Here is a 20,579-nt window from a genome sequence, read left to right on the forward strand (position 1 = left end):
CGCCCTCTGCCCTGTAAAGTTCTGTGAAGGAAGAAAGCCATGCTCAACCCCCATCAGAACTGTGAGCCTGGGTGGCAGGTCCCTGACCTCCTTCAGCTCATCCAGGGTGGGGATGCAGGATGCTGCCCTGTGTTACCACCAGGGCAGCAGTGCCCAGAGGCTGCTAGTGCAGAGCAAGTCTAGATGCCCCAGGCAGCAACATCTTGGGGACATGAGGCCTTGGAGGTGGAGGGGGGACCCAGTGCAGGAGGCCAAACTGGAAGGAGAACTTGAAACCGGGGCTGTACCGCCCTTCTCTGAAGGCTTCTCCATCCTGACCCTGCCTTCGCCCTGGGCTCGACCCTTTCTAATCCCAGAGTCCAGGCCCGGCGCTCCGCATCTCCTCACGCCCAGCTGTTCCTGCAACCCCCACTCCTGGCGCCCCACCCCACACAACCCACATTCCCATTCAGGACATGGACCTGCTCTAGCTTGACGTCTGAGCCTGGGAGGCCTCTGAGGTGGCGCACACCACCCTGGTAACATGTGAGCCAAATATGCAGGTGGCAAAGGCTGCGACTTTATTGTCATGCTGGGCCAGCCTGTGCTGCTTTTTCACCAGAAGCTGCTGAGGCCTGGTGGAGACAAGCAGTCCTCTGCACCCTCTTCTGGGTGAACCTGAGACCCCCCTTCTGCACATCCCTGTTGCATGGAGGCGCCCTGGCCTTCGCTTTTCTGGAGGACAGAGCCCTTCCTGTCCCCCTCAGCCTCCCGGACCGTCCCCTCCTCTGAGTGTGCAGTTGGGACAGGTCGTGGCTGCTCCTCTGAGCTCCTGGTCTCTTTCCATCCTCGGGCCTAGAGCCGCTGACGCTTAAGGAAGAGGAGAAGCAGAGAGGAAGGAGGCCAGCCTGGGCGGAGGACAGACAGCCCTGAGAGGAGGAAGGGGCACAGAGGTGGGATGAACACGTTTGCTGAAAGCTGGGGAGAGCAGCCTCTCGGGGGAAGGGGCTCCTGCAGGTGGGACGCCACTGGTGGGGAAGTGGAGGGACAGAAAGGCGCTGGCGTGTGTGCGTGGGTGATGGATGGGCATCTCGGAAGGGCCGCTGGCGCCTACAGAGGCGTGAGAGGAAGGAAAGCCACAGGACAGTGAATGGGAAGTAGTGAAGGGGCGTCCTGGCGTTGTAAGGAGGAGTTTGGCGTTTGAAAGGCAGGGATTGAGTTCTCTGTGTCTCGGGGATGGAGAGAATGGAAGATGTTCCTGGCAGTGGAGAGAGAGGGGTGTTATGTTGATCAGAGAGCAGCCAAGCCTGGGTCCGGTGCTTGGCCTTGGACAGAAGGAAGGCTTTGAGGGGGGAGGGAAATGGAGACCTGAAGGCAGAAATTTAAAAGCGTTAGCATCTGATGACCTTGTTATTACTATTTATTTCAAAGAGAGGCAGGAATAGGACTAACACTGTCTGCCATCCTGCCCCATGGAACGGGGAGAGCAGTCATCCTCAGACCTGCAGAGGGGCTCCTGGTAGAGCTGGCGCTGAGCTGGAGAGGGATTCAGTAACTTGTCCTGGCCCATCTGCAGCGCTTCATCAGCTGTTCAGTAATTTTCAGTCACTTGGGCGACACGATGGTTGGATGGATTGAGGACGGGTTTTGCCCGGCTGGTGGAAAGAGAAGTCTAGTGTTCAAGAAAGTTCAGCGTAATGGTGAGTAATTAAAGTAATACACCATGGCACATAATGTACACCTTGCATTTGTGTTACCCTGCATGTGAGTGCCTTCTTAAATTGTGTTCCCTGAGAGCCTCTCCTCACCCTAACTAGTAGCCTAGCATATAGTCAGGAAGAGAAAGTAGTGCCAGAGAGGGCTGATCAAATCGAAGCAAAAGTAATGGAGGTTTTGGAGTTCCCATTGTGGCTCAGCAGGTTAAGAACCCGACTAGTATCCATGAGGATGCAGGTTCGATTCCTGGCCTCTGCTCAGTGGGTTAAGGATCCAACATTGCTGCAAGCTGTGGCAAAGGTTGTGGATGTGACTTGGATCTGGCATTGCTGTGGCTGTGGCGTAGGTCCACAGCTGTAGCTCTGATTCGACCCCCTAGCCTGGAAACTTCCATATGCCACAGGTATGGCCCTAAAAAGACAAAAAAATAAAATAATTTTTTTTAAAAAAAAGTAACAGAGGTCTTTCATGAGAATAAAAGAGCTCGAGGAGGGCATTTGTGATCAGAATGGAAATCTGAAGTTTAGGATTTCAGAACTGGAGCAGTTCTAAGTTATACCAAGGTCCACAGGGTGGCTCTTGGCAGTGGTTTGCTGAAGTCCTGTGGTGTGAAAGGCATTGCTGCTGAGGAAAGAAAGAATCTGAGAGGATGGGGTTTGGGGTGCGTCACCCCCTCCTCTAGTTGTCAAACCCACGTTTGTGTGCCTGATGCACAGTGAGGCCAAACAAACAGAAACATCGGAATTTGAAGCAAAGAAAGATTTTTTTAGTGGGGAAGGCATCAATCTGGAAGATGGGAGGGAGACCTAGATTTGTCTCACATCCACCTTGCTGGCTGCCAGAGCACGAGGTTTTTAAAGGCAGCAAAGGTAGAGAGTCTTAGTGATTTCAGCTTCCTGATAAGACCTCACTTGTAGATTTCCTGGGTTGCTGTAACTGGGTTGCTGTCTTTGATCTGTATGTTCCCGCAGAGCAAACGAGTCAACGTGGTCTTGTGAACCCTTACTTCCTTCTCGTAGGGAGCAAAAGCGATTGATGGTTGTGGCATTTGATTATTAGAGCTTTTGTGATGGTTCTGGAGCTTCCGTTCTTAATTGACTCTCCTGGTGTCATCAACTTTAAGTCCATTTGTGGCCAGCTGGTTGAAATTACTGGACATTATGTCGATAGTTTGGGGTCAGAAACCAAAGCATTCGTTTAAGTTAACAATCCTGAGAAAAGATTATGTTGGAAAAGATTTTGCTTTTCTTCTGTGTTCCTTAACTTCCCTGGTTGGTATCTGTGTGAATCTGCTCTTTGGAATTCAGAGAAGATCTAGGAGACTCCAGCTTTTTTCTGCAAACAAGACATGGAGGGGACAGAGAGCTTTTGTACTTGGGAGGCCCCCACTGTGTCCTGCTTCATGTCACCTCCTTCACAATGTAGTCATTTAGAGGTTCCTTGTCTCAATGAATGAGGCAGAATGGTCAGCAAGGCGAGAGGTAGAAAATTGCAACATGTTTGTATCCATATTTGATGTTTTTCTTAAACAGAGTCTGGCCAATTATATAATATGCCGTCTCCCAAAGACTTGGATCTGCCACATGCTCGTGGCCATGTCTCAGTGCTGAGTGCCTGGAGAATGGGAGAGTGAAGAACCCGCTTATGAGGGCAGCTCAGGACAGGAGTGTTCTTGGGAGGGAACAAGCTCAGTGACTATTCAGTAAACAGGGTGAAGGATAGGGTGGCTTGTGTTTAGTCAAACAGAGCTTCCAGTTTGCATAGGTGAGAGGATTGGTAGGTAGGTGAGCAAGGAGAAGGACTGGAATGAAAATGTCCCAGAAATGCCAGCCAACTGGGAACTATGAGTTTGAGGCACTCCTGGAAGACACCAGAGGTGAAGCATAGAGTGGCACTATCCGATCCATAGATTCCAACTAGACCTCTGATGGAAGACTGTTTTTGTGCCAACTGAGGCATTTTGTGTTGGGTGGGGTGTCTGAGGTTAGATGATGGTTTGCTATTTTTGCTTTAGGGTTTAGCTAGTGGGAGTTCTCCCTGTGAGGCAATGTGTTAAGAATCTGACTGCAGTGGCTCTTGTCCCTACAGTGAAGGCTCGGGTTGATCCCCAGCCTGGCACAGTGGGTTAAATGATCCGACATTGCCATAGCTGCAGCATAGGTTACAGCTGCGGCTCAGATTCAGTCCCTGGTCTGGGAACTTCCAGTGCCCCCAGTGCAGTCTTTAAAAATAAATAAATAAGGGTTCCCTTTGTGGCTCAGTGGTTAATGAACCTGACTGGAATCCACGAGGACACAGGTTCAGTCCCTGGCCTGGTGTTGCCGTGAGCTGTGGTGCAGGCTGCAGATAAGGCTCAGATCTGGCATTGCTGTGGCTGTGGTGTAGGCCAGCAGCTATAGCTCTGATTCAACCCCTAGCCTGGGAACGTCTGTAAGCTGCAGGTGCAGCCCTAAAAAGCCCTATATATAAATAAATAAATAGAATTTTTAAAAAGCTCTAACTAGTGAACTATGTGTTCTCTGTTCAGGATTCCAAAAGAGTGTTATTATCATCATCTCTGCTTTAAGATGAGGACAGCTGAGACTCGGGGAGCTTGAAAAATTTGTCCATAATATTCAGTTGCAATCCTACCAGTTGGAAGGGGAATGGGGTAAGGCGTTTGGACTCCCAGATCCAGTGCCTTTTCTAAGTGTTTGAGTGGTCAGTGTCGCCCTCATTTTGACAGTTTGACAGACTTTGTCTCTCATTAAAGCAGTGGTTTCTGTTTTCCCCTCAATTGACATGCTGATTTCAGATAGATATTTAAACACAAGTGTAGGGATAGTCTTGCTTCCCACACCTAAAGAGCCTTGCTCGGCCTCACTGGTGATCCTTCATTCACTCATTCCATCCGCAAAATTGGAGTCTCTAGGATGGTACCAGTGCAGTTCTAGTCCTGAGGAAATAGCAGGGAAGAGAAGCAAAATTATAATTCTTAATTAGGAGTCTACATTTTTGTGATATTTGCAATGAGATGCCATTCATAACTATCACATCAGGGGAAAAAAATGTAATGAGTCTGATAAAACCAAGGGTTAAGGAGGAAGTGGAATGACAGGAATATGTATACATTGCTCATAAGAGTGTAAATTGGTAAAATCGCTTTGGAGAGAAATTTGAGAGTATCTGACAAAGTTGAAAAAGTATCATACTGCATGAACCAGCAATTCTACCTCTAGAAATACCCTAGAAAAAAAATCTTGCATCTACACACAAGGAGCCATATATTTAAAATGTTTGTTGTGGCGTTCCCATTGTGGCTCAGTGGTAATGAACCTGACTAATATCCATGAGGACACGGGTTCAATCCCTGGTTTCGCTCAGTGGGTTAAGGATCTGGCATTTCCATGAGCTGTGGTGTAAGTTGAAGATGAGGCTTGGATCCCACGTTGCTGTGGTTGTGGTGTAGGCTGGCAGTTGTAGCTCCCATTCGACCCCTGGCCTGGGAACTTCCATATGCCACGGGTGCAGCCCTAAAAAAAAAAAAAAGCGAAAAATAAATACAATGTTTGTTTCATTAGCATGATTCATAATATAAAAATAATTAAAAATCACCCAAATGTCCATGAAACAAGAGAATAGATAAATAAATTATAGTATAGATAGACTGTGGGGTACCACAGAGTAGTTAAATGAATGAACTAGAATCACTTCTGTGTCCATGATAAATCTTAAATATAAGGTTCTAATTTTTAATTTGTTTTAGGAATGTATTTTAGAGTTAACAGTTTTTCTTGCCATTGAGAATTATTCCTTTTATTTAAGTTACATTTTCTCATTGTGTTGGAGGTACATAGGAATACTGTTTATATTTACGTATTGATTTTATATTCCAGCAACTTTGCTGAACTATCTTTAGTTTCAATTTTTTGTGGACCTGACTATATTTTCTATGTGAACACTCAAATCATCTACAAATAATAGTAGTTTTATTTCATCCTTTTCATTGAATAGCTTCTCATTTCTCTTATTTGTCTTAATCTTCCAAAACCTTCAACACAGTATTCAATTTAGTGGATAGCACTGTCTTATACTTAATTTGTAATGATTCACCATAAAGAATTATTGTAAGTTATTTTTGAGATACTCTTTAGCAAGTTAGTAGGGTCTCTTTTATTCCAAATTAGCTGTAAAGTTTTAAAATTTTAGCAAATGGTCTTCCTGCATCTATTGAAATAATATTTTTTCTTCTTAATAAAGCAGATTCCTTAATAGATTTTTCTCTCCTTAAACAATCCTTGTGATCCTAGGATACACCCACCTAGGTCTTGATATATTTTAAAATACATTGCAGAATTCCATTTGCTGGTATTTTATTTAGAATTTTGGAATCTAAGATTATAAAGGGAATTGTTTTATCATTTTCAATTCTTTTTTTTTTTTTTTGTCTTTTTTGCTATTTCTTTGGGCCGCTCCTGCGGCATATGGAGGTTCCCAGGCTAGGGGTCCATTCGGAGCTGTAGACACCGGCCTACACCAGAGCCACAGCAACGCGGGATCCGAACCGAGTCTGCAACCTACACCACAGCTCACAGCAACGCCGGATCGTTAACCCACTGAGCAAGGGCAGGGACCGAACCCGCAACCTCATGGTTCCTAGTCGGATTCATTAACCACTGTGCCATGACGAGAACTCCTCATTTTCAATTCTTATATTGTCTTTTCTTGATTTCAAGATATCCTAGCCTCATAAAGTAAGCTAGATAACTTGCCATCATTTTCTGTTCTCTAGAGCAGTTTGCCATAAGACAAGAGTTATCTATTTTTTCCCTGCAGGTTTAGCAGACCTGCTTGGAAAGAGCATGTTGTTTATTTTGTTTGTATGTAGACTTGGCTACTGATGCAGTTAGAAAACATTAGAAAATGTTTCTAAGTCTGGCTTTTCCATTTCTTAATTTAGTTACAATGACTTGAATTTTTCCAGGAAATTTCCCTTTTTGTCTAAGTTTCCCAATTCATAGGTATAAAAATTTTCATAATTTTTTATTTTTTAAAGTGCTGGTTGAGGAATTCCCATCGTGGCTCAGTGGTTAACGAATTTGACTAGGGACCATGAGGTTATGGGTTCAATCCCTGGCCTCGCACAGAGGGTTAAGGATCCGGCGTTGCCATGGGCTGTGGTATAGGTCACAGATCTGGCTCGGATCCTGAGTTGCTGTGGCTGTGGCATAGGCCAGAGGCTACAGCTCCATTTAGACCCCTAGCCTGGGAAACTCCATGTGCCATGGAGAAAAGACAAAATAAAATAAAATAAAAAATAAAGTGCTGGTTGAGTTCCCACGTGGCTCAATGGGTTAAGAACCCAAGGTTGTGTCTGTGAGGATTCAGGTTTGATACCTGGCATCACTCAGTGGCCTAAGGATCCAACATGACAGTAAGCTGAAGCATAGATCACAGATGCACCTCAGATCCAGTGTTGCCGTGGCTGTGGGGTAGGCCTCAGCTGCAGCTCAGATTCATCCCCTAGCCTGGGAACTTCCAAATGCCATGGGTGAGGCCTTAAAAAAAAAGTTCTTGTGATATCTGTAAGTATATCCTCGTTTTGATTCTTTGTGTTCTTCATGTTCTATATTTTTTTATTTTTTATTCTTTTGTTTTTAGGGCAGCACTTTGACTCCTAGCCTGAGAACTTCCATATGCCACAGGTGCAGCCCTAAAAAGAAAAAAAGAAAAAGAAAATAATAAATTAGAAGTCTTCAGGGAGTTAACAATCTGGCATTGTCTGCAACAGCTCAGGTTGCTGCTGAGGCATGGGTTCAACCCCAAGCCCAGTGCAGTGGTTTAAGGATCCATCGTCACAGCTGTGATGTTGGTCAGATTTGATCCCTGGTCTGGGATCTTCCATATGCTGTGAATGTGGCCCAAATAAATAAATTAGAAAACTTCAAAAATTGAAAAGCAAAGAGGAAAAAAGGTTGAAAAACGCAGAACAAAATATTCAAAAACTGGGAACACTATAAAAGATGTTACATACACACAGTGGGAATACCAGCAGAGGAAGAAAGAGAAAAGAACAGAAGCAGTGCATGAAGCAACAATGACAAAATTTACCCCCCAATTAATGTCAAGCACCAAACCACAGATCCAGGAAGCTCAGAAAACACCAAGCATGATAAATACAAAACAGTGACAAAAAACAACAACAACAAAAACAAAACAAAACAAAACAAAAAAAAAACTACACCTAGGCATATCATTTTCTAACTACAGAAAATGCAAGCTAAAGAAAAAATTGCTGAAAAGAAGCCAAAGGAGAACACTTTTACCTGTAGGTGAGCAAAGCTAAGACTAACATCTGACTTTTTCTCAGAAACCATGCAAGCAAGAAGACAGTGGAATGAAATATTTAAAGTGTTGAGAGGTAAAAATACAACCCACCAACCTAGAAATCTGTAGCCTGTATAATTATCTTTCAAATGTGAAGGAGAAATAGACTTTCTCAAACAAAAATTGAGGGAATTTGTTGCCAGTAGAACTGCCTTGCAAAAAATGTGAAAAGACATTTTTAGAAGGAAAATTGTGTTGGTCAGAAACTCAGATCTATGTAAAGATCATTATAGAAGGACATGTGAAGGTAAAATAAAAACTTTATTTTTCTTAATTGATCTAACAAATAAAATTTACTCAAAATAATAATAGCACCAAGGTATTCACTTACGTATGCTATGTGTGTGTGTGTGTGTACATACACATATATATGCTTATGTGTGCTTAACTATAATTTAAGTGAATGATAGTAATGATAAGAGGAATGGGAAGTAGGAATTAGGAATATTTTGTTATTATAAGGTACACATAGTACTGGTGGAGTAGTATCCTGTTATTTTAAAGTGGACTTGGATTTGTTGTACATTGTACATAGCAATCTCTAGGGCAGCCACCGAAAAGGGTAAAAGCATATTTATAGCTGATATGCTAAGAAAAAGTAGAAAATATAATCATGTGAAATGGTCAGTGAGGGAGTTCCCATGTGGCTCAGCAGAAATGAACTCGACCAGTATCCCTGAGGATGCAGGTTTGATCCCTGGCCTCGCTAGTAGGTTAAGGATCCAGTGTTGCCATGAGCCATGGTGTAGGTTGCAGATGTAGCTCAGATCCCGTGTTGCTGTGGCTGTGGTGTAGGCCAGCAGCTGTAGCTCTGATTCAACCCCCAGCCTGGTAACTTCCATATGCCACACCGGTGGCCCTAAGAAGCAAAAAAAAAGTCATTGAAAACCACAAGAGGCAGAAAAGACTGGAAGACAAAAATAGGGACAAAAAACAAGGGCAGAAATAGAAAATAATAACATATATGTTAGATGTTAATTCAACTATATTGGAAATAAGTTTGACTCTCAAAGGTCTCAATGCACAAATTAAAAGCCATAGATTGAAAAAAATGGATCAAAAAATAAGACTATGTGTTGTCTACAAGAAACTGACTTTTTTTTTTCGCTGCACCAGCAGCATACAGAAGTCCCCAGAGCAAAGATCAAACCAGAGCAGTGACCCAAGCTGCTGAAGTGACAATGCCAGATCCTTAACTCACTGTGACACAAGGGAACTCCCAAGAAATTGACTTTAAATATAAAGACTAATAGGGGCTGAAAGTAAAAGCATGAAGAAAGATGTACTACAATAACACAGATCAAAAGAAAGTAGGAATAGCCATATTTATTTTAGACAGAGCAAATTTCAGAGCAAGAAAAGGGACCAGGGATAAAGAGGGGAATTTCATAATAATAAAAAAGGGTCAATTCTCCAAGAAGATATAATAATCCTTAACATGAATATGTGGAACAACAAAGTGTCAAATTAGATGAGGTAAAAACTGATAGAACTGCAAGGAGAAATAGATGAATCCACTATTGTAACTGGAGATTTCAACACCCCTCTATCAAAAATGAGCAAATCCAACAGATTTGTAGGGACACAGATGAATTGAACAACACCATAAAACACCTGGATAAAATGGACATCTATAGATTACCTTATCCAACAATAGCAGAATACACATGGAACAGTTACACTTAATAGTGAGAAACTTGAATCTTTCCCACTAATAACTGCTATAAGGCAAGAATTTTCCCTCTCACCACTGCTTTTCAACAGCATACTAGCAGGCTAACCAGTGAAATAAGAAAATAAATTAAAGCTATACTAATTGGAAAGGAGGAAATTGTCTAATGTTTGCAGAATACATGCTCTTCCATGTAGAAAGTCTGAAAGAATGGATATGAAAACTCATTGAGGGGTTCTTGCTGTGGCTCAGAGTATTAAGGACATTATGTTATCTCTGAGAGGATGCGGGTTTGATCCCTGGCCTCGCTCAGTGGGTTAAGCATCTGGCGTTGCCAAAAGCTGGAGTATAAGCCTCAGAAGGGGCTCAGATCTGGGCGTTGCCATGGCTGTGACGAAGGCCGATGGCTATGGCTCCAATTTGACCCCTGGCTTGGGAACTTCCATATGCCTCGGGTGAAGCCCTAAAAAGACAAAAAAATAAATTTAAAAAACTAAAATTTTTATGGAGAAGTTTAACTTAGAATAGTCCACTGAGGAGTTCCCATCATGGCTCAGTGGTTAACGAATCTGACTAGTATCCAAGAGGACGCAGGTTCGATCCCTGGCCTTGCTCATTTGGTTAAGGATCCGACATGGCCATGAGCTGTGGTGTAGGTGACAGAAGTGGCTCAGATCCTGCATTGCTATGGCTGTGGCGTAGGCCGGCAGCTAAAGCTCTGATTGGACCCCTAGCCTGGGAACCGCCATATGCTGTGGGTATGGCCCTAAAAAGGAAAAACAAAAACATAAAGAATAGTCCGCTGAGCAATGAAGGAGAACAATAAACAAAGTTAGAGAACTGATACTACCCAACTTAAAGATTTACTATAAAGGAGTTCCATCATGGCTCAGCAGTAACACTCCCAACTAGTATCCATAAAGGACTCCCTTACGCTGCCCTGTAATATCGAGGTTCATTTAAACTAGATTTTCTCCGTATTACTACAGGGAACCAAGATGGGGAGGATATGCAGCTAACCCTTGAACTACATGGGGGTTAAGGCTGCTGACCCTCCTCATATAACTTTACCGTGGGTCCTCCAGTGGGGTTCTGCATCTGCAAATTCAAACAACTGTGGATAGTGTATTGTCCTCCCTAAGAGGTGGCCTGGTAACGTCCTCCCCCAAATCCAAGATTTTTAAATAGGTTAAAATTAACATTAAGAATAGTTTGAGTTCCTGTCAAGACTTATGGGGTTAAGAACCTGACATATGGTCTGTGGATTTGGGTTCCATCCCTGGCCTTGCTCAGTGAGTTAAGGATCCGGCATTGCCGAAAGCTGTGCTATAGGTCTGCAGCTGAAGCTCCAATGTAACCCCTAGCCTAGAAATTTCCATATGCCACAGGTGCAACCATAAAAAGAGAAAAATTTTTAAAAAGTAGTTATTTTAATATCATAAAGGATTATGATTTATAGCATTTAAAAATGATTAAGCAAAGAGGACTCAACTTTACAAAATTTGTAGTTGCATCTTTATTTTCCTAGGAAATCATTGTTTTCTAGAATTGTGTTTAAAATGTAGTCGTAGAGTTCCCTGGCGGCCTAGTGGTTAAGGATCCAGCATTGTCACTGCTTAAATGCAATCCCTGACCGAGGAACTTCTGCATGCCACAGGAGTGGCCAAAAAAAAAAAAAAATGCTATCTGAGGAGGATACTTTTTCATGGTCATTAGCACTAATTGAAAGAAAATACCTTGTTACCTAAAATGGAATTTTTTTTTTGTCTTTTGAGGGCTGCACCCACAGCATATGGAAGTTCCCAGGCTAGGGATTAAATCAGAGCTGCAGCCGCTGGCCTACACCACAGCCACAGCAACTTGGGATCCAAGCTACGTCTGCAACCTACACCACAGCTCGTGGTAATCCACTGAGCAAGGCCAGGGATCAAACCCACATCATCATGGATACTCGTTGCGTTCGTTAACCTCTGAGCCACGATGGGAACTCCTAAAAGGGAATGTTTTAAACAGTATCATGTCCCCAGGTTGGGATATAGATCACATGGAAGCTACTATACATTGCAAAAAAGTTAGTGTAATTGCTAGAAAATACCAATTTATGATCTCTCTAAACTGGAAACTCTAATTGGCTGTGATTATTCCGCTTCCATGCTAAGAGGCAAAATCTGTAAAGAAGTCAAGGTGGCATTGATGTTCATAATGCCAAATACCCTACAGTTGTTCTACCACAGCAGCTGCAAGGAGTCAGCCTTCTCTGACCACAGCAGCCCCTGTTTTCTGATTGTTCCAATCCCCTCTGAGGCTTTATTTAAGGGATGGCAACTTTGAGAAAGGAAGGAATGGCAAACAAGTACAAATAATTGAGGATAAACTGTTCTTTCTCTGTTACGTAAAAACATCAAAAAAAAAAAAAGTCTTCTTTGAAACTCTAGAAACTTCAGCCTGACAGTCCTCAGTGTTTTAAATGTTAAAAAGGGATGCTTTCAGCATTAGCTAGCAGACTGCTATTTGACCCAATATCCATTCTGCATGCTTTACTTCTTTACCACCTTTCCTTAGAGCTTGGAAAAACTAAGTCCTTTCAGCTTTAGTTTGTCAAATTACAGTCCTAGAAAATGAGATATGTGAAAGTCTGGTGAGCTGAGGGTATGGGGTATTATCCTGGAAAAGCTTTTACTTTCCTGGGGAGGGGGGAAAAAAAAGTGGCTGAAGCCACTCCTTTTCCTATCTTCCTGCCTCGAACAACAGTGTAAAGGCTGAAATTGCTGCAACCATCTTGTAACCATGAGAGGAATGTCAAGAATCACAGAAATTGTGGCTCTGCTGTTCTTGAGTTGTTGAACCAAGGATAACTAACCGTCTGCAGAGAGATGACCAAAGAGACCACTGCAATAGAATCTTTTTTATTTGCAGCCAAATGTATTCCTAACTGGACAACTAGTAAAATGACAACTTTTAGTACTCTCTTTCATCCTTAAATTAGCTACTCTCTGTATAGTTACTGATACTACTATCTAATTACCCTAACTGGAAAACTGGGTCGTCCTTCACTTCTTATTTTCCCTCATTCTCTTAATCAAGTATTGTTTATTATATGTAGCTAGTTTCAAATCCATCTCTGCTTCACTATCCCTACTGCCACTACATTAGTTTGGACTCTTGGTCCATCTGTCTGGACTATTTGTTACAGCTTCCTAAAAGTATCCCCGCACTCAGTCCAGTATCTACCACACTTCACAGTCATTTTTCTAAAATCTTATCAAAATTCTAAATAGCTCTCAGTCCTCTACAGAACAAAACACAAGCTCTTACTATATTATTTGTTTCTGCCTTCTTTGTTTAGGCTTTGCATCTCCAGGATCCACTCTGGCACAGAGTAGGTGCTCAAGTGTTTGTTAAATGGATGACTGAATCTCCTGCATGGCTTCTTTGTTGTTAAATATCAAAAGACTTAAACATTTAATCAGACGAAGCAGAGTAAAAGCATACTGGACACTCAATAAAGATTTGTTAAATTGAGCTGGTTTCTAGACTCTACTGTAAAATCCTTTATCAGTAGTCCCAGATACACACATTTTGGTGTGTATTCAGTTGATTTAGTCTAGCTTAAAGAATCTCTTCAGTAACACATATGCACTTAGTTTATAATTAGTCATGGACATTCACCAGATTGGGCTTGTGCCAAGAATGGAAGTTAGGAGGGAGGATGAAGCCTATGCGGCCATTTCTGACAACTTTGATCCACGAATAACTTTTATCAAAAGAGAGAGTAAATCTACAACTTTCTGCCTGCTAGCAAGCAGTACCAAGTGGGGACCACAGCGTTCGGCTACTGCAAAGATCTCACATGTGAAGCTGAAGGCTCGGGTTTGGAGAGCAGGTAGCCACTGCATTGCAGCACAAACTCTCTGAAAGCTTTGCGTTCAGAGTCTCCCCTCCGCAGGCCAACGGTTCCCTCCCCAGGACTGCAGGCCCTTTGGGGTGTTGTTTTGCTTTTCCTTGGCCTTGAAACCAGGACGTGAAGCCTCTCTTGCTTCGATCAGGAAAACGGAACATGCTCTGCAAAGTGGAGGGCCTGTTTTGGAGATTAGGGGCTTAGGAGACAAAGCCTACTTAGCCAGCCGCCCAATTTCTCTTTCTTTCATGGTCTGATGTTTTTCAGTGCTCCTCATTCTCACTCTCTCACCCAGCCTGCAAATTTCTATATTTCAAGGGGGAAAAACAGGCATAAAGCTGTCTGTAGTTCCTAGCACTCAATTTATCGGGCCTCTCTGCGCCAGCGTAGCACCCCTGAACCCTCCACCGCCCGAACCCCCGCCCCCCTTGCGCCCCAGGCCGGCGGGTCTCACAGGCGACCCCTCGGCCGCGCACGCGCTCTCCGCGGGCTCTCCGCTGACCTTCCCCGGGAAACCCCTTCAAAAGCATTTCCCCGTCATTTCGCGCCTCCCCCGCCCTTCCTGCTCTTTCCGCTTCCTTCTCGCGCCTGCGCGGACCCAATTGTTTTGGCTTTCCGGTGGGATTCAGCAAAGGAAAAGGGCGGGGCGGCGTTGGGGGGGCGGGGGGCGTCTCCAGAACCCGGGAAACTGCAAAACTGACGTTTGTGCTGCTAGGCGCGCGCGGGCGGCGGAAAAGGAGACTTGGCAAAGGCTGGCCCACAGTCCGCTGTCCGCGCGTTCCCGGGCCTCGGAAGGGGCCCGCCGAGGGGAGCGAGAGCGCGCCGCAGGGGCGGGGCCGGAGCGGCGAGCCGGGCGTCTCGCGGCCCCGGGGCTGACGAGGCGGTGCGGGCGGCGCGGCTCCCGGGGGAGGAGTTTGGCGGTGGTCGGGCCCTTGGGAGCGTGCGGCGGCGCCTAGAGAGGACGCTGCTTTCCGCTCGGGACGGACCTGCCGAGGGAGGGCACGAGGGAAACCGGAAGGAAGAGAAGGCGGCGGCGCCAGCCTTCCTAGGCGGGAGGCGAGACCCCGGCCCTGGACGCCGCGGGAGGGCCACGCCCCCGCCGCCGCGCCCCAGGGGCCCAGTGTCTTCGGGGCCGCCAGCCGCACCGGATCCTTAACCTCGGGAGAGAGGGACTCGGGTGAGCAGGCGTCGTCAGTGCTGGGCCGGGGGGGAGCCCGGGACGACCTGTGGAGGAACTGGGGGAGGAGGGCCGCAGCGGGAGGGGGCTCGGCTCTTTGTGGCTCGCCGGGCGGGGGGCGGCGGCGGCGGCGGCATCTTTCAAACCCGAGACGCTTCCGCCACGGGCGGGGGAGGGGCGCGGGCGGCCGGCGCCTTGCTCCCCACCCCGCGGCGGCCCCTCTGCGGCCCGGCGTCCGGCCGGTGCGCCGCTCGCGGGGGCGTTTCCGGCCGCGGGTCTCCCGGGCGGCGCCCTGGCCCCGGCTGGCGCCCGCGCTGGCCCAAACCAAGCTGTTTCCCTTAACGACTCGCGACATGTTCGCGAGACGGTGGGCAGAAGGAGGGCAAGCCCTTCGCTCGCATGTTTTTCTTTCCCGGTACATCTGAAGTAACCAGGAGATGTTTAGATTAACAGAGGTCCCATTGTGATCTGCTCGTGATTTTTAAAAGACGGCAGAATCTGCCCTTTGAAACGGAAAATTGTGTGCGTGTTTACTTTAGACTGTGAAATCACTAACTTATTTGAACTCGACCACCCTGTCTCCCTATGAATTGAGAAACCTTGGAGTAGAAGAGTATCCGTTAGTTTGATGTAGTTATTTCGAGTTAACAGGTTTTGGTTTTTTTTTGTTTTTTTTTTTCCCCCCCTGGTTTATTAACCTAAGCTCTCTCTTGGGTACCTCAAAGGGAAAGGAATGTACAGTCTGCAGATTTCTAGAATTGTCCGATGCCACGATGGCCCCCACAAGTGAAACTAGAAAAACAGTTTAAAGTGGAAAATTAACTCTGAAAGTGTATGTGTGTGTGAAGTATCTGTCTTCCATATCAGCCTTAGAAAAACGTAGGGTACGGTACTGCTCTGGTCACGTGTTGTTGATACATGAATCTGTACGTCTGGCTCCCTGAGCGTTCTGGCGTTCGCAGACAACCTATCGGCAGTGTGGCCTGGTTAAAATTATATTTCCTTCTTTTGAAGCAATTAATTAACAGTGGGGTGTTTTTGTTTTTGTTTTTCCTCCTTCTTCTTTCTCTCCGTGTTGTGAATTTTTGCCTGTGTTTTAGTGGTATGGACTTCAACTATCGCAACTGTGTGTGACTTATTTTGGTTAAGCTTTGGTAACGGCTTTCTTCCTAACCTTTTTTTCAGAAGGGCTATTTGTGACGGAAAGAAAATCGAAAAAGTCAAACCAGTCAGTTGTTTGCTAGTCTTGATGATGTGAAATTTTGCTGATGTTCAGCTTAGTTCACTTTAATCTTTTGTTGGTCTAGTGCTCATTGAAGCCCCTTTAGTTTGGGCCCTGAAATTCTCTAGAGGTGGTTGTCCTCAGTAAACACTGCAGGACAATGGCACTTCGGTTGAGCATGCTTTATAGTTTATGCTTTTCCACATAGTGCTCTTTTCTCTACAGCCAGTTTTGTAGGATGCTATCACTGTTTTCTCTTTTTTGCTCTGGCAATAAGCATTACCATAAATGCGGTTGACTTTGGTTATTCACATAGCCTTTAAGGAGATGGGTGAGAATAATTCATAAAATGCAAACATTGTAAATAGGTTTAACGTGGATGGTAAATCCATGGAAGCTTGAATGCAGTCTTAAAAGCCAAAAGGTATTCTCAAAGATTTTACTTATTTATTTAGAAAATAATTGTTTTTCTCCTTGCCCACATTCCTACAACCAGGAAAAAGGATTGGTTTTGCTGTCATAAAAAATATGAATGAAAACGTCAAAATCCTTCATTATATGTTAGTCTTATTTTCAATTTTGTGGAGTTTGAATAGAGCAGATGATATTTAAATAACTCAGTATTATAAGTAACTAATTCAAGTAACTTTTTAAATATATGAAGATTACTCCTGGTTCTCTTGCCAAGAATTGTCAGTATCTGGATTCCTCTGTGTGAGAAGAAGGGATTATTGTAGGAGATTTGGAGAAAATATAACCATTTAATGAAATACGCTTTTTTAAATTCTCTTTTTTTCCTCAGCTCCACACCCATACCTCTAACAAGTGGTGATAACGTAGTGAGTTCCCTCATAGGCAACAGATTCTAAGTATTCCTCAGTTTACCTTTTTTTTTAAAGAAATTTCCGTTATCAATCATTAAGTGGCTAAGCTCTTAATGACCTCATGAGTATGTTTAATATCTGTGAAATATTTTCTTCTGCAGTGGTATTTGAAAAAAATCATTGATTTGGTGGTAAAGAAAATCCCATTGGAAAACTTTTGCTTCAGTCTGTATTTCTCCAGCTTTCTTAAGTCTGTTCAGAGCTGAGAGGAAAAAAGAAAAGTGATATCCAAAATAAAAGGACATACTACTCTCATGTAATTATTCTGTCACAGATGGTGTCTCCTTTATGGTCTTGTTTAATTTTTTAAAAGTGAGATAACTTATTAATCATAATGTACTACAGATGCTTGTTCTTGTGACCTGAATTTACTTAGGGTACTGAGCATAATTAACTTGATGGAACCGTGTTGTCTTTTCAGTATGATTAGGAAGGGAGAGCACAGGGGAATAGACCTAAGCCCTGAATTTGATTAGAGGAAGCTAAACTGAAGTTTATCAAACTTGATACATTCTTCAAAAGGCAAGATATTTGCTTTTTCATTGATGTTTGTCCCAACTCCAAAAAATTCTATTTGTGTAGTGGTTGACAATCAATCTGAAGATTAAGTGGTCTTCCAGACATTCTCAACTGTCAAAGGTTGTTTTGATAACTTGAAAGCTAACTATTTCTGGCACCAGTATTTTGTCCTCCATAAGGAGAAACCTGTCTTCTCATTGAAATGAAGAAAGGCTTGTTTTATGACTGGTGCCTTCCTGGCTATCATTTAGTTTTTCTGTGCAGACATCAGTCTTCTCAAGATTGGTCTCTGTTGAACTAGTTTGGTTCATGATTTGTACCATCAAAATCCTCCCTAAAATCTTTGAATAAATTTTTTTTAAATCTAAAATACCACTTAGCCACTCACCTAGGGTGAAAAGAGAACTGTTTTTCAGTGCTGAAACCTTGTAATTGGGACCCTTAGACCTATATAGGTGTGACGATTCAAAAAGTTCAGAAAGTGTTGCAAAAAGCTTGACCGGTGAGTGGGGTAAAAAAAAATTGCAAATATTTATGTAGTGCTATGTGTCAGTTACTGTTCCAAGTTCTTCATAGAACTCATTTAGTCCTAGAGTTCCCTGGTGGCTCAGCAGGTTAAGGAGCTGGCATTGTCACTGCTATAGCTTGGGTTCAATCCCTAGCCCGGGGATTTCCTTATGCCATGGGTGCAGCTAAAAAACAGCAACCACAAATCTTGTTTAATCCTAATCTATTGAGAAGAGTTGTATTTTTGTCCCCCATTTCACAGATAAGCATCCTACAACACAGAAAGTAAATAACTTATGAAAAAAAAATCACTAAGTTGCAAAATTGGGCATTCGATCCAAGTAATTTGGCTCCACAGTTCATGCTCTTAATTTTTTGGCAATACTTGACATTCAAAATGCCTTGAATTCATTCCAACAAAAGTTGTCTATCTTCTGTATTGACATTTTTAGCACTGGAAGATGCAGCATCACCTCAGTTAATAAGGTATAACTTGTGGAGTTCCTGTTGTGGCTCAGTGGGTTGAAGACCTGACGTTGTCTCTGTGAGGATATATACACGTTTGAGCCCTGGCCTCACTCAGTGGGTTAAGGATCTGGGATTGCAGGCTGAAGTATGGGTCGAAGATGAGGCTTGGATTTGGTGTTGCAGTGGTTGTGACATGGGCTGGCACTTGCAGCTCTGATTCGATGCCTAGCCTGGGAACTTCCACATGCCTCAGGTATGGCCATAAAAAGAGAAAACAATGATTTTTTTCTTTTGCTTTTTAGGGCCGCACCTGAGGCATATGAGGGTTCCCAGGCTAGGGGTCAAATCGGAGCTGTAGGTGTCAGCCTATGATACAGCCAAAGCAATGCCAGATCCAAGCCGCATCTGAACCTACACCACAGCCACACCAGATCCCAAGCCATGTCTGTGGCCTATAGCACAACTCACGGCAAGGCCAGACCCTTGACACACTGAGTGAGGCCAGGGATCAAACCCGAGTCCTCATGGATACTAGTCAGGTTTATTAACCGCTAAGCCACGACAGGAACTTGAATACTGCTATTTTACAGGAAAGAAAAGTGAGGTTTTCAGACAACCAGCTTCTGCAATATAGCTCACCCTTGGACAACGAAGGTGTTGGGGCACCAACCCTCCCAAGGCTAGAAAATCTGCGTGTATCTTATAGTCCTCTAAATTTGCACTGCCTCCATATCCACAGTTCCTCATCCATGGATTCAGCCAACTGCAGATCATATAGTACTATGGTATTTATCATCGAAAATATTGGACCTGTCTAGTTCAAACTCATGTTGTCAAGGGTCAACTGTACAAGTAATTCGAAAGTTGAATTTTTCTACATTTTTTATTTTATGATGAAAATGAAAAGCAGGTTAGCTCTGTGAAAATTTATAGTTGAGCATTGACTATTCAAACAAAGAAAAACTATTGAAATAGTTTTCCATAAGAGGTACTTCATATTTTTAGGTAGAATTGTATATATTGTTGAATTGCTGACTGATTTAATCCTCATGATCTTTTTCTTTCCTTTTTTTTTTTGGCTGCACCCATGGCATGTGGAAGTTCCCAGTCCAGGGATCAAGCCCTGGCCACAGCAGCGACCTGAGCTGCTGCAGTGACACGTAGGATCCTCAACCTGCTGTGCCACCAGAGAATTCCCTCGTGATCTTTTTTTTTTTTTTTTTGGTCTTTTTAGGGCCACACCTGTGGCATATAGTGGTTCCCAGGCTAGAAGTTGAATTGGAGCCGCAGCCAATGGCCTACACCACAGCCACAGCAAGGCCAGACAGATCCAAGCTCCATCTGCAACTTATGCTGCAGCTTATGGCAACTTCAGATCCTTAACCCACTGAGCAAGGCCAGGGATGGAATCCACGACCTCATGGATATTGATTGGGTCATTACTGCTGAGCCACCATGGGAACTTCAAGAATTATATTTAACTCAACTTGATTTCTTTCTTTCTTTATTTTTGTCTTTTCTAAGCCACACCCTCGGCATATGGAGGTTCCTAGGCTAGGAGGTGAATCAGAGCTGTAGCCGCCGGCCTACACCACAGCCACAGCCACGCCAGATCCGAGCTACGTCTGCAACCTACACCACAGCTCATGGCAATGGTGAGCTCTGCCCAGGGATCGAACCTGCAACCTCATGGTTCCTAGTCGGATTTGTTAACCACTGAGCCACTACAGGAACTCCTAACTCAACTTTAAAGCATAAAAATTTTTACTTCCTTTGCAACTGTTAGCATTGGGGACAAGCATCAACTGCCTTTTTTTGCTCAATTTACTTGTGCTGCACTTGTTCTTATAGTAAAGAGTGAAGTTCCTTGTGTTATGCTTCTGTCAAAAGTTTGGAAGTGAAAGATCAAAACATATTTCACTCATGTGCCTCTTTTTGCTTTTGAATTTGTTTAGAATAATTGGTTTTAAAAATACCATTTTTAGGAGTTCCTGTCGTGGTGCAGTGGTTAACAAATCCAACTAGGAACCGTTCGATCCCTGGCCTTGCTCAGTGGGTTAAAGGATCCGTCGTTGCTGTGAGCTGTGGTGTAGGTTGCAGCCTCATCTCGGATCCTGCATAGTTGTGGCTCTGGCACAGGCCAGTGGCTACAGCTCCGATTAGACCCCTAG

The 20,579-nt window shown here is 44.0% G+C and overlaps 2 protein-coding genes across 2 annotated transcripts in view; one reads left to right on the forward strand and one right to left on the reverse strand.

Annotated features, from left to right (window-relative positions):
* Window positions 1–850: 850 nt before the first annotated feature.
* Window positions 851–15,163, reverse strand: LOC125117327 (translation initiation factor IF-2-like). The gene is made up of 2 exons (XM_047763125.1): window positions 14,086–15,163; window positions 851–1,089 (listed from the first exon to the last, which is right to left on the reverse strand). The coding sequence occupies exons 1-2, from the start codon at window positions 15,161–15,163 to the stop codon at window positions 851–853; spliced, it is 1,317 nt and encodes a 438-aa protein (XP_047619081.1).
* Window positions 14,669–20,579, forward strand: part of KBTBD2 (kelch repeat and BTB domain containing 2) — a 30,949-nt gene continuing 25,038 nt past the window's right edge. Inside the window, exon 1 of the mRNA XM_047763746.1 lies at window positions 14,669–14,808. The gene's annotated coding sequence lies outside the window, so the exon portion shown is untranslated. The remainder of the gene's footprint in view (window positions 14,809–20,579) is intronic.

Source organism: Phacochoerus africanus, chromosome 16 (assembly GCF_016906955.1).
Source record: "Phacochoerus africanus isolate WHEZ1 chromosome 16, ROS_Pafr_v1, whole genome shotgun sequence".
Taxonomy (NCBI): Eukaryota; Metazoa; Chordata; class Mammalia; order Artiodactyla; family Suidae; genus Phacochoerus; species Phacochoerus africanus.

Excerpts from the sequence above, each read along its gene's own strand:
- LOC125117327 (XM_047763125.1), bottom strand. The coding sequence starts at position 15,163 with ATGTCGCGAGTCGTTAAGGGAAACAGCTTGGTTTGGGCCAGCGCGGGC. Across the intron at positions 1,090-14,085 it reads GCGCGGCCGAGGGGTCGCCT|GCGCCAGCGGCCCTTCCGAG; the intron begins GTGAGACCCGCC and ends ACGCCTCTGTAG.